The sequence below is a fragment of the Sceloporus occidentalis genome, unplaced genomic scaffold (genome assembly GCF_023333645.1).
Source record: "Sceloporus occidentalis isolate IW3139 unplaced genomic scaffold, rSceOcc1.0.p SCAF_1, whole genome shotgun sequence".
In the NCBI taxonomy this organism is placed as follows: Eukaryota; Metazoa; Chordata; class Lepidosauria; order Squamata; family Phrynosomatidae; genus Sceloporus; species Sceloporus occidentalis.
The window spans coordinates 164,345,222-164,359,511 of NW_028316981.1; the positions used below are offsets into that span (position 1 = coordinate 164,345,222).

Below are 14,290 nucleotides of genomic sequence, written 5' to 3' on the forward strand. Positions count from 1 at the left end.
GAGCTACTGTCATAGTGATCAGAATCATCTGAAAACAGAATAAAATACATGGTAATATTGACATTTTAATGGCAGCAGTCTTTCCTTGCAGAGATAAATTTAGTTTCTTCCATTTATTCAGATTATTTTTAAATTTGGGACCAAATCTTTATATAATTATTTTCATACAACTCTGAGGTGTTTTTTTTTTTCCCCGTTATGGTAAACCCTAGGTATTTTACATTTTTCTCTATTTTGATAACTGTTTTCCCTCTATTTTTTTGTTTTTCAATTTTTGACCATTTCCCTCCAATTATTACTGTTACAGCTACACCTCTTTTGAGTGAGGACCCAGTTCTCAGGAAAATAGGTTTTTAGCCAGTGCCTAGATAGCCAGACTTTCCCACTTTCTCTGGCTTAGCCTTTCAGCCTGTCTACCATATAGCACACAAGTTCAATCAGAAAGACAAAAGACTACCCTCACATTAGCAGATGCTACAAAGTGTTACCTCAAGCACATCATGTGGAGTAGCAATGAGATGGAATGCTTTTCAGTAGCACAGCTGGAAACCTAGTAAAGACCGGTGACCACAGGATGGCAGTAAAGCCTAGGGAACAAAACTGTTGGCTTTTCTTCCCTTCAGTGAACCAGTGGTGGGGATTTTAGTTGGCATTAGACATATCATAAGACATAGGTTTGCTGCCAGAAACAGCAACACGGTGTCCATTCTCCCCCACACCCTCATTCTTTTCCCTGTAGCACTCCTAAAATTCATGATCAATCTTTTGGTGCACTTTGCTGGCCACTGGCAGCAATCAATATGATGGCTCATCTGGCTGGAAGTCTTATATTATGAGATGTATGTGGTATAATAGTTCAGGGGTTAGGCTCAAATCAGACTTGAATTTGAAAACCAGGTTCAGATCCCTCATTCAGCCACAAAGTGGGCTAAGGAGTTTATCACACGGGGTCCATATGTGCCATCATCCCATTAAAGTATTAAAGTGTCCGCATCGAGCAAAAGCATGCAGATGGTTTTTGCACACAGCCAACAATAACATAAGGGCACATTACCAACGAAGGTAGAATAGGCATTTGGTTCTCACACAGATGCGTGAATATCCCGCTAATGGTTGGGAAATAGTGACTTTCACACATGTGTACATGGGTAGTAATTGCATCACCAGGATCCACGGTGGAGTCCTGGAAACAAACCCCAGCAGATACCAAGGGCTCACTGTACTCATCCTCATCATCCTCATCTTATCTTTATTTCAATGACCTCCAACCCATTCCTGCCAAATGCATAAAGAAATAATCCAAAGTATGGAATGCTGCAACCCTCTCGCCAGCTGGCCTTGTCTGCCCACAAAGCAGAACCAGAACTAAAACCGCCCCAATAAACCATGAGAAATCTGGCAACAAGTTCAAAATTGACGATTATCCCGTGAATAAACTGCAGTTAACTTTCACATTATAGCAATTACGCAAATAAAGCAAATTCATGGCTGAAGTGAAAATGAATTCACAATATTTTCCCGTGAATGACTAAATGCTGGATCATGTCTCTTTTTTATCAGATTAATAGCAGATTGCACATGTCGTTGTGTGAAAATGAATCATGTAATTACCCCTTTTAAACTTCCAATTTCCCCCGTGTGATAAACTCCAAAGTCACCTTGGAAATAACTTTTAGCCTATCAGGCTTCTGAAGACAGTTATTCAATGATTCCTACATGTTTGGGCAAAGGGAAATCTGTCCCTCTAGATAGCTGGTAGATTTCTGCACTGCAAAAATAATGCAGTTTGATATCGCTTTAACTGCCAAGGTTTGTTGTGGCACCAGGACTCTCTGGAAAAGAAGGCTAAATAACTCACAAAACTATAAAACCCAGCATTCCATAGCATTGAGCCATGGAAGTGGTGTCAAACTGCATTATTTCTGTAGTGCAGATTAGACCAGTATTATGCTAGTTTTCTTGATATAACATTATCATTTTTTTCCTTGATGGAGCATCAGAGCTTGTAGTTGCTAACCTTTAGACTTAAGTCTGTATTGCAAGAAAAGATGTGTGTTGTGTTTTTGCTATATACATAATAGGCTGTTTATAGATTCTGTGAATTTTATCTCATGGCTTATATTTTTGATCTTCTATTACCCGGGCTCAACTAGGTTAATGTTTGGCAGGGGCATCACTAGGAGGGTGCGGGAGGTATGGCACGTACCAGGTGACACTCTAAGGGAAGATGACACCACTGCTCCCCAAACATCTGCCTTTTGGTGTTTGCCTGAATCCCTTTAAAATGCTGAAGAGATGGGGTGAGGGGGGTGAGGCTCAGTGGGAAAAGAAAAAAGTGACCTCAGGGTGGCTTTTTAATATAATTTTTAAAAATTATTTAAAAACATTGCATCTTACCGTTTATTTTAATTACATAAAACAATGTACATATAAATACATTGAGGCTGTGGATACAATATTGTAATTTAAAGGTACCATTTTAATTTTGCTAGTTGCTCATGTCAATGATATATGGGGAGTTATGATTTATGAGTAACATCTGGACAAAAAACATGACTAAGAATTCTGTATGGTGTGGTAGGGGAGGTCAATGGGGAGATGACACAATGAGTTACTGCACTGGGTGACACCAACCCTTGTGACATCACTGAAGTTTGGGATGGTGTGATTTAATTTTATTCCTTTTTTTCCTTTTGCCAGCCGAATTGCATGCTACGTGACAATATTTCAGAATATTTCCAATCTGAGAGATATTTTCTACAAAGAAATGAGCAAGGTCAGTAAAATGTTGTGACATATAAACTGGAATCTTATAATGATGCACAAAGGGAGAATTCTGATTCCTTTGCTCACTCTACACCTTTCCACTCCTGATTATCACTGAAGCCCCAAACATGGAATGGAACCATTGGTTTCTTTTCTAGTATGAGCACATGAGCCTGTCCTCCTCTGTAATGACCAGTAGTACTGCATTGTACCTTTGTCTCTGTCTGTCTGTCTGTCTGTCTGTCTGTCTGTCTAAATTTAAATTATCCAACAGGTAATATATTGCTATATGGTAATTATTTAATTCAAATTGTATTAAAAAAGGAAATGAAATCAAATTACAGTTGCCTCCTAAGATGCCCTGTTCTTGTCAGAAACAAAATATGGATGAAAGGAGAAAAGTATCAGGAGTAAGGAGATTATCTCGAATATTCATCAGGAATTACACTGGTAGCTAGCATTAATTATCTGTTGTATGGAAGTGGAAACTGGGGAAGGAAGAATATTTTTTTCTTGTAATTGTTGTTCCTCTTGATTTAATTTGCTCATTGCTGTTTCTTCCAGCTGAACCATGACCTATATGATGTGATGAGTAAACTGGAAAAGCAACACTCTAATAAAGTCTTCATTATTAAAGGTATATCAAGGTAAGTGATTCCCTGCTCTTTCTTGTAAAGAAGTAGCTGTCTGCAACAGCAGAAGCCATGGGTAACCTATGCTTTAAAATCAGTATCCTCTCTCCATCCCAGATGTATCATCTTTAGATCCAGTAGACTTCTGGGGTCCAACCAGACATGGAAGGGGATGCAATTCCTTACAAGTAACCCATTTTTCCCTCCTACAATGAGATATCCTCCCAAATGACATCAGTCAGACTTACAAATTAATTCCTTCCAGTGGTCGGTCAGTCATATAAAAAGCGTACTAAATGCAAGATAGATAGGTGAGAAAAAAATCATGTGATATGACAAACAAGCTTCTTTCAGTATTTGGATGAGCAGCTCTGCAAAAAGTGTGATTAACGCATCACCTACTTTGACCTTGATTTGGGTTCTTTATGAAGTTGGCACAGTATGTCCCAATGGCTGAAGCAGGAGGAATACCCTGCCTGTCCCTCTGCCACTATCTTCATTCCTTGCTGCAGCCACAGCTTTAGCTCCCTCAGAAGAAGGCATTTGTATCTGGTCAGCTCACCAGAGAGCCTGCCTATCTGCCTTTTCCATTGATTCCTTGATTTGCGGGGTCAAGAGGGTCCCACCAACCAGTCTTCCTGCATTTGCCACAATAGAGGAGCTGCCAAATGGATTGCTGTCCAGCATGGTCACCCTCAAAGGTTGGAAACAAATTGCTTTTTTCATCTACAATTCCCAGAATCCCTCAGCCTTCATAGAATTTTTGGAACTGTCGGCTTTAAAAAAAGTGAGTCCTCTCTGGGAAAGGCCTGAGTAAATTGGTAATGTAGAGGACTGTGCTGGCACTAGGGGATGGGCACCCTGAAGTGGGAAGTATATTCCCCACTTCCCCCCCTCCCGCCCCACTTTGCCATCTGAGGGAAGGGATTTACCCTGCTTTTTGAGAGCACACACCCTGTTGTTAATGAATTAAAAGATATACATTTATCTTTCTGTAACAAAGGGTAGTTCTAGATGAGACTGTTATTGCACTGGTGTTGTTGTTGTTGTGTGCCTTCAAGTCATTTCTGAGGCAAACCTATCATGGGGTTTTCTTGGCAAGATTTGTTCAGAGGAGGTTTGCCATTGCTTTTCCCCTGAGGCTGAGGACACGTGACGGTGGGTTTCATGGCCAAGCTGGAAATCAAATCCTGGTTTGAGTGTAGTCCAACACTCAAACCATTATGCCATACTGGCTCTCATTGCACTATTACCTTGTCTCATTCACAAAATTTGTGTGCATTGTGAGGGAGATGTGCAGATGATGACACATTTATTCCATCCCACTTCCCATTTCTTTTCTTAGCATGAAAATCTGTTAAGGAGCTAGGAGATTTTCATCTGGAAGTACCCAAGCATTCTCAAGGTGGGGAACAACCTGTATAGGTTCCCACCACTGTGTGTGGTGTTTTAGAAGATATAAGATGGAAACCTTCTCATTTGATATTCAAGAGGTATACAGCCTTTGAATATGGAGATTCCATTTCAGTAAAGTGGCTAAATAGGACACGGGGTGATTTAGGGGGTGCATATTCAAACATTCTAAGACTACTTTTGTTTGTCTTACTGCAGTAACAGAGGCTCATTGGTCATCTCATCTCCAGTAAGTCCAACCAGCCCCACTTCCATTCCTGTGGGGAACAGCATAAGGGAGACAGTGACATCTCCCCCTGCCAGTACCCCAAACCAAAAGAGAGAATCTGTTCCAGAAACTGAGGAAGTAGCCTCCATGTCCAGTGGTGCCAGTGGAACAGAGGAAGAGGTCTCTGCATCTTTGGCATCTGAGTTGCAAAATGAGGCTGTGGAAGTGGCTGGATCAGATACTTCAATAGTCAGTGATCCCAAAGATGACAGCCAGGTGATGGAACTGGCGACATCCACCCATGTTTCCCAAGGTGCCTCCCAGAAAGTTGAGGAAGTTGCAAATGATATAGCCAGAAGGATCTTATCAAAGGCAGTGCTTGAGGCTGCTGGTAAAGGTGAAAATGTTTGCAGAGACTCAGAAGACTCTGAACAGCCACTTTTGGTTAATGACTTTGAAACCAGTGATACCTGTGAGAAAGATGGAGGTTCTCTACCCCAGCAGAAGGATGAAGTTCCATCTCTGCTGAAACAGGAAGACAAGATCTTCAAAAATGCCCAGGATGAAGCCCAAGTTGAGGAAACAGATACTCAGGGGGATAGTTTGGTGTCCAGTGAGAGTTCAGTTTCTCCTGAAGGCAATCCCCCAAATTTTCCATCTCCCCAAGATGAGAAGGTCAAAGGAGAAGCACCCAGTACCATCATTACTTCATTACCATACAGCTGCATTACTCACACTGTACCAGAAACGGAGGACAACCAACAGCATCAGCCAGAAACAGGAGAAGAAAGTGATCAGGAGGACTGCAAGGATGCTGAAGCTAATGATAGCAGTGATGGAAGCATGGAAGAAACAGAGGTTTCCCCAAAGGTCACTAATATGCAGGTAAGACTGAGAGCTCTGTTCTCTTTCCCATTTGTTACTTCCACTCTCTACTTCTGTTGGTTTCCAATATGGGGAGGATGAAGGTCTTCCTCGGCCTAAAACAGCACCAGTACTACATTTAGGGAGGCAATGTGAAAATTGTATATATTTCCAGTGTTCTCTCCCCAGCACTGACCATACAGCTATTCCTGGTAGCCCATTAGCAGTCTGTGAAAGAAACAGCTCAACTCTCTTAAGGGTGATCTGACTTTCCTAGTCCCAATTGTTCTGAATCCCTTCCTTTAGGGAAGGCTTGTCCACACTTGTCTCTTACTTTGTCAGAACCACCTTTGCATCACAAAATTGCTTAGGCAGAGAACAAGCTTCCCACCAAAACCTAGAGCTTCTCTTACTTTGCGAGACGTGATTGCATCCTATACGCCAGACATTTAAATTAAAAATGAGCAGCAATCCTGTCTGACAGGAAAAACCAAGGTGGGTTCCTAAAAACAACACAATTTTAGGAGTTGCTACCTTAGTGCTCATAATACAAATACCAACCTTTAGTACTTACACAGCTGATGGTAGAGGTTTTTTTGTTGTTGCTGCTGCTGATGTTCAAATGGCTCACATATATTATCTTAGAAACCCTCAGACAGAAGTAGTGGGGTAGGTGCTGCAGTTGAGTAGTTAACTGCTGTATTGTACACAGAGGGCTGAGGCTGAGAGAGCAATGACTTGTCTGTGTCAACCAGTGAGTAGGCATAAGTGAGTGGAGAGAATGAGGCAATACTGCAGTTTGAACTCCAGGATGAGGTGGTTTCCTTGTAATAGAAGCATTCAGCTGAGGAGAAGACATTGATGATGTGTTAGTCATCACTCCATACTCAATGTGGGAAACAAATAATATTGTGAAAGTAGGCTCCTGATTCACTTTTTAAATGCTTTCATTGAATCTTCCTCTGGAACATGGCAGGGCAAACAGTAATTAATGAATGTGTGTTTTAAACATTTATATTTCACCTTTCCACCACCGTACTCAGGGCAGCCAATAAATAATTAAAGCAAACACTGTGAAACCCCATGAAATTTAATGTTGACTCTAGAAGAATATAAGGCAAAGTAACAGAATAAAACGAGGTCAAAGAATAGCTTCCATATTACCAAAGCCCTGTCCAAATGCAACGTTTGGCAACAGGAAGATAATATGTGTGTGGGAATGGGGGGATGGGAAATAAAAACTTTTAAAAGAAAAATGTAGGGTCTGGATGCCACCGCTTGAAAAGCCATGTCTGCAATTACCATTTTTCTAACTTGTGGGGCACCTAGAGGAAGGCTTCTTGTGTAATGTTGCCAGAGTGTCAAAATAGCAATAAGGGACAACTGAAATTTATGACATTCAGGGTTGATAATCAGGAAGTAGCTATTAACACATGTTTCTCTACCAAAAGACCAACTAAAAGTATCTATTTCAGTTAAAGTTATGTGTTTCTCTGTAAAATTAGTATATTCTCCACACATAAATTACATGATGCATACATTTCTGTTCTTACGAAAGACCCACACCTTTAAAATACTTGATTTGGGGGGCATCTCATTCAGCCTATATAAAAGGAAACACTTCCCAAGCCTCAAACAGGGTATTATATTAGGATAATAACAAAGGACACTCGCCAGCACAATAAGGAACAAGCTTCCTGGACCTCAAATAAGGAACATCCCTTAAGAAGGGACACCTGACAAGCCTATTCTAGTGAAGGCTCAGCATATGAATATGCTTTTATGGATCATTACCTATACCCTGAATAGTTAAAGACAGTAAGATAGAACTGCCTGTTATTGCTCTCTTTTCTGCACATTTGCACATATTAAGGGAAAACTGCAATCAAGTGGTAGTCTATTTTTGCCAGCCATGGGATATTGCAACTCTAGCATATAGTACCAAAGTTAGGCTATTCTGTATACGTGCTTAGGTAATTTGCACTGAACTAAGTTGGATGGATGAGGTCTTGCCCTTCCCAGTAGGCTCAGGAGAAAGCAAAGTGCTGCAGCCTCTCCTAGCTTGTGTGTTCTTCTTCCTCATTAATATTTTTCGTTCATTAATATCTTTTGCTGTCTTGGTCCCACTCTGATGTTGCTTGGCTGCATGTGTCCTGTTTTTCATCTGTAAAATATTGGGGTATGCAGTCAAGAAGTGATTTTTGTCTAAATAACTGAAAGGCTTTTTTTGTTTCAGACCATCTCTAGCTTCTTCTCAGATGATAAAAAGGAGGATTACAACAAACTGCCCCTGGGCTTCCTGTTCAAGGTAAGAAGAAGCGTTCCCTACCTTGTCTGACAGAGAGGAGCTGGAGTGGGCTTTGTGCTTTTCATTATTTCATAACTGACTGACTTGTGAAACCTTAGGCTTGGATTAAGGGAGAAGTGCATAAATCAAAATAATTGAATATTTAGGCATCTGCAGGATGAATAGGTGTATTATTGTTATTTTTTGCCTTGAAGAGCCAATCTGTTTGGGGGTTTTTTTGTATTTTTAAATTAGTAATGTAGCTTTTGATTACTGTATATACATGAGACCCCCAATATTACAATTCCCACCCCTTGTCTGTTGTAGAAGCGCACTGCCTTACTGCTATCATGTTTCATGTTCCAGGCTCAGGCAATTCAAGCTTATGCTTCAGAGGATGAGAATCACCTACAGTTTGGAGTAGGGGAGACCATACTAGTGCTCTCAGACGTCCATGCTGAGGTAACATCAGAGCACATGTGTACCACTGCCATGCAAAATGTGCGTGGCGAATGGTGATAATGTGTGTGTGTGTGTTATTTGCTTTAAGTCTTTTCCGACTCATGGCAACCTTATAGGGAGTTTGCCATTGCCATCTTCTGAGGCTGAGAAAGTGTGACTTGCCCAAGGTCACCCAGTGGATTTCCATGGCTGAGCTGGGATTACTGCTGTGATATTTGTTGTTGCTGTTATGTACCTTCAGGTTGACTCTGATTTAAGGCAACCCTCTCATAGCGTTTTCTTGGCCAGATTTATTCATAGGGGGGTTGACACTAGCATCCTGTGAGGCTGAGAGAGAGTGCCTTGCCCAAGGTTACCAGTGGGTTCCCATGGTTGAGTGGAGAGCATTGGTCTCCCAGACTACTAGTCTTACACTCAAACCACTGCACCATGCTGGCTGTAGTAAACTCTAAATACAGAGACAGCTAATCTGTCGATAACATGATAGGATTTGCTTTATTTTATTTCATTGCATTTATATCCTCCCTTCCCTCCAAAATGCTGTACGTGATGTTCCCCAGTGCTTGGTTTATCCTTACAATGACCCTGTCAGGCAGAATCATAAATCACAGAGTTGGAAGAGACCGCAAGGGTCATCCAGTCCAACCCCCTGTCGTGCAGGAAATCTAAATCAAAGCATCCCCGACAGATGACCATCCAGCCTCTGTTTAAAGACCTCTAAAGAGGAAGGAGACTCCACTACACTCTGAGGGAGTTTGTTCCACTGTCAAACAGCCCTGACTGTCAGGAAGATCCTCCTAATGTTGAGGTGGAATCTCTTTTCCTGTAACTTGCAGCTTTTGAGTGGGTCACTGACTCAAAATCACCAAATGAGCCAAATGGGGATTTGACCTGGCTCTCTCTAATCCTATACTGTAACCACCACACTAGATGAGAAACATCATTATGTCATTGGTTTGAATGTTAAAATTCCATTCTGAAAGGGAGACATGACTGAAGTCAGAAAAGGCAGTAAATAGGGAGAACCAATTTGTTTTTGTTATGCATGACCTGCTAGATTCCTCCAGCATCCTTCAATAACTCGCTACTACACTCTTGTTGTGTTCACTGACTTGCCATATTCTGCACTCTGGCCCACTTGATTTGACATCTTCTACTCTTGGTCCATTGAACTGCAGAACCAGTATTTTAAGAAGGCCAGTGTGTTTGAAACCACAAAGTTTGGCAACTTCATGGAAGCAATTGTTCAATACAGAGAATTATTCTTCTCATTCCCTCCTCTGTCCATTCTCGATTAGAAGCCTGGAACCATCACAAGGGGGGTGCGACTTTGTACTGAGCTATGGAACCTATTGGTGTAGGACATCCCCACGAATAAAACAAGGGAATTGTGCATTAAGAAATTGTGAGCTCTGACTCTTGCTCCCATCTAGGATATTGCACTATGCCAGCGTATGGCAAACTCTACATCAAAATAAACAAAGGGGTAACTTGCATTTTGAATATTTATCAATTATAATGGCTCTCAGAACTCAATTTTCTATGGCACAGAATTTGCTGCAGAAAAGTATTGATTATCTTTTAGTGCCAAGCAGATACTGATACATTACTTTTTAAAAATAATTCATTCCAGTTACTCATTACACTCTTTGAGAAACAACCTGTTCTTGTTATTCACTGCAGTGATTAAAAAGGAAATTGTAACTTTACTTGCTGTGCTGCTTATTGGTTTTCTATTATTTTCAATTACTTTTTGAAAGAAAGAATTTTGCAGTTGATAACAGAATAGCATAAAAGTTCAAAAAAAGTCCTAATATAATGGCTCTATGTTGCTTTCAAGTTCTGCTGTAAATAATATATAGTCCCATTTCAATATGGTTCATAATGAATGGGGAATATATTGGGAATTTCTTTTATAAATGATAGCCTTGTCCGATTTTGGATAGCTGGTCTTTTTTCCCCCCATAGCACCCATGACCTATACTTTGTTGTATTCTGTGCTCACAGTAGAACTGTTGCCCCATTATGTAAGATCTGTTTATATGAGTGTGTTTATATATTTAATATGCCCACTCTCTTCTGTCAAACATTAACTCTCCCCTTCCTATATACAGTCCTCTAACTCACATGTACTTTTCAAAACTAACAGCACCTGATCACTCCCTTCCTAAAAGGGTAAAAATTTAAAGGCAAATTAACATTTAAATTACCTGGTGTAGTGGTTTGAGTGTTGGGCTATGACTCTAGAGAGCAGGGTTCAAATCCCCGTGCTACTGCTGGGTGACCTTGGCCAGGTCACACTCTCTCAGCCTCAGAAGATGGCAATGGCAAACCCCCTCTTAAGAAACCTGCTAAGAAAACCCTAAGCCTTAGGGTTGCTAAAAGTCAGGAATGACTTAAAGGCACACAACAGTAACAACCAACCTGCTTCATACACAGGTCATGGGTATTTGTTCAGCTTATAATGCAGCCTTGTATAAGTAATTCTACACAAATTGCTAGCCAGCAAACATTCTGCTGCCTGTTGAGTGTTGGCATGGGAGAAAGAGAGTAGCAGCCACAGTCTTTCAATGCTGAGCATAGAGGATGGGCTTTCCTCCTCTGTCAGCTTACTGGACTTCTGTGCTGCATGCAGAGGTGGTGTGGAGTCTTTTACTGCTATCCTCTCCAGGTGTATTGGAACCACATTTTGCATTTTCAGGTTGAGGTAGGTTTTTTTTTTTCATGCACATTTGAGCTTTGAAAACTTTTGTGGTATTTCTGCTATCTTCGGTGTGGAGATGGGGAATTAGATGGAGAAAATCTGGAAGCCCCACTGTGTAATTAGCTGTGCAATTTTTAGCCATGATGCTGCAGTATGGTGAGCACTTCTGCAGAGCCACCTCTTCCATGAGCCACCTCTCTGTTTTTTAAATGAGTGGCATATGGTGAGAAGAGCCTCCTAACCGGATTTATGGGAAAACCTTGACTTTTTTCTTTCTTTCTAGGAAAAAGGATTCCTGATAGGGATAAAGGAAAGTGACTGGATGGAAAACCAGAATATGCTTCAGAAAGGAATTTTCTCCTCAAGCTACATCAAATCTCTCACCTTGGAATAATCTCAAAAGCTGATGTGGAAGAAAAGGGAAGAATTCAATAGACATCTCACAATAGCTCAACAATAATCTTGCCTAAATGCTGATTTTTCCAAAGCTCCTTATTAATACTCTTCTTCCTGACCCATGTACCCTCTTGTCAGTGTGATTCTATGTAGTTTGCAGTATGTCTGGTGTCTGTATCTGGATGATTTGGATGTCAGCAACGAGAAGCCCTGGGGCAAAATTCAGCATGCCCATAGTCCCAAATTACTTTGGGAGGCTGGTATTGTCACCCACTGTGATTCTGTGGTGTAAGGTTTCTAGTTTGTTTGATATTATGCTCTTCTTGACATAAAGAGCAATGTCCAATACAACCTTCCATGTTGTTTGTATCCAGAGATAGCTATATCCCATTGCTTCTGTCCATTCCACCAAATGTCTTTTATGACCACTATATCTGTGTTTACCTCAGACTCAAGCACCCCAACTTTCAGTTGTCTCTGGTGCACACCTTTTCTGCTTAGGCCCTTTGTTGACATGTTCTGAAACATCCTTACAACCTGTTTCCATGCCTTCTCCTTTTGGAAACATTTTCACTTTCATCCCTTGAGGATGATTCAGCCCAAACTAGAGACTTCCCTGTTCCTGTTGGCTTATTCCCAGGAACATGCTCTCTCTGCCTGCCCTTCCCTGACCAAAATGCTCAAACTGATCTTGAGATAGAGAACAAAATCAGTGAGGCATTTAACAAAGAAAATATTATTTTTGAAAAGGTGACTTGAACTACCCTCACACTGACCGAATAAATGTCTATTCTGGTCATAACAAAGAAGTAAAATTTCTAGATGTTTTAAATGACTTTGCATAAAATAGCTGACCACAGAACTGATCACAAAGGTGACTCTGGATTCAGTCCTAAATGATATAGCCCAGAACCTAGTACAGTTGGCCCTCCCAATCCATGGATTCTGCATCCACGGATTCAACCATTCATGGCTTTAAAATAGTATTTTTAAAAAATCCCAAAAGCAAACCTTGATTTAGCCATTTCATATAAGGGACCCCATTTTACTACATCTTTGTATATGATGGAACATGAGCATCCATGGATTTTGGTATCTATGGGGGGGAGGGGGGGACTGAATCCAAATCCCAGTGGATACCAAGGATCTACAGTATGAGTATAGTTTAATCAGTTAGAAACATTGACCACAGTGCTATCAGCTTTAATTCAGATATAAGTGGGGAAGTTTGGGGAACGTCAATACTGTCCTGTGTAATGGAGCATTTAAAAAGAAAGTTGACAGATTAAATCAGGAGCATCAAAGATAAATTCATGGAGGGAGGTTGAGCCATCAGTGGCTACTCATCAGGTGTATCACTTCCAGTATCACTTTCCCCAGCAACTGATATACACACTCTGTCTGTATACAACAGTAGCAGACAAGGGTCAGTTGCACTCATGTCATGCTGGTAAGTTTCCTTGAGGCAGCTGGCTGGACACTATATGAAAGGATGGTTAGGTTAGATTAGATTAGTCATTGAACAAGGGCTCTTCTGATGTTCTGACATTCTTAGCCTTGTAGGCTGTTAAGGAATCAACACAAAGTGAAAGATAACACCAGAAAAGGATAACCAAATAGGAGCCCTTCTTATCACTTTTAGGGTTGCAGATAGTGCAGGCTTAACATTTAAATAAATAAGTTACAATAACTGAATTGTGGAAATTCTGAGTACACACATGACATTTTTCCAACCACTGTGGAAGACAAAAGTTTCTGTTCTTTGCTATCCTACATCTAGTGGCTTCACTGTGCATTATAAAATGTGTACATAGGGGGGATTTGGCATGCATCTCTGGTATGCAGTATCATGCAGGTATTTTGCAAGTGTGTGTACTCAAAGGAGTTTATCAGACAAGGGTAATTGGAAGTGTAATCCAATGGCAATCCGAACGCAATCATGGGGTTTAACGTTATTGCGTGATAGACTGCCACACGTAATTTTGGGCAATGGGAAGTCAGTCCGAACGCAATCATGGGGTTTTAGATTGCGTGAGAGGTGATCACACGCAATTTCGGGCAATGGCAAGCTATTTTCAGGCAATGGGAAGTCAGTTCGAATGCAATTCGAATTCACATAAATTCACTGGACTAGCAAATTCACGTGAATGCGTTCTGGCCCCACTTTCTTTTCATTTGAAATTAAGAGAAATTCTTCCCGTGTGATAAACTCCATGGTTAAAAGTCAAAATTCCTCAGATGTGTCCTCTTGCACTTCTGAGATGCATGTGATTTTGGACACAATCCATGTTACATTCTTCATAGAAGATTTATCAGCGTAGCATATGAAGGGGCCCTGTGCTTTGTTTCATAGTTTACTTTAATCATTCTTAGAATGTTAGGCTGACCCATAATGTAGATGTTGAACCACATAAATAGCATTTGCTAACTTGTAATGCCTCCACCCAACTTTTTGTAAAGCCAACTTTTTTAAAATAAAGCAAGCCCTTCTAAACCAAATTGCCTTTCATTTTATTAATCTTTGAGCCCAGACAGGAATATTGTGGGCCTTGTCTTAT

The 14,290-nt window shown here is 40.8% G+C and overlaps 1 protein-coding gene across 1 annotated transcript in view; it reads left to right on the top strand.

Annotated features, from left to right (window-relative positions):
* The window catches only part of LOC149322633 (amphiphysin-like), a 38,584-nt gene extending 24,353 nt beyond the window's left edge, over window positions 1–14,231 (top strand). The window contains exons 8-13 of the mRNA XM_089480554.1: window positions 2,701–2,776; window positions 3,331–3,413; window positions 5,010–5,904; window positions 8,120–8,191; window positions 8,537–8,632; window positions 11,620–14,231. Coding sequence (XP_089336680.1) covers window positions 2,701–2,776; window positions 3,331–3,413; window positions 5,010–5,904; window positions 8,120–8,191; window positions 8,537–8,632; window positions 11,620–11,730 — 1,333 coding nt within the window. The 3' untranslated portion in view covers window positions 11,731–14,231. The remainder of the gene's footprint in view (window positions 1–2,700; window positions 2,777–3,330; window positions 3,414–5,009; window positions 5,905–8,119; window positions 8,192–8,536; window positions 8,633–11,619) is intronic.
* Window positions 14,232–14,290: the final 59 nt, after the last annotated feature.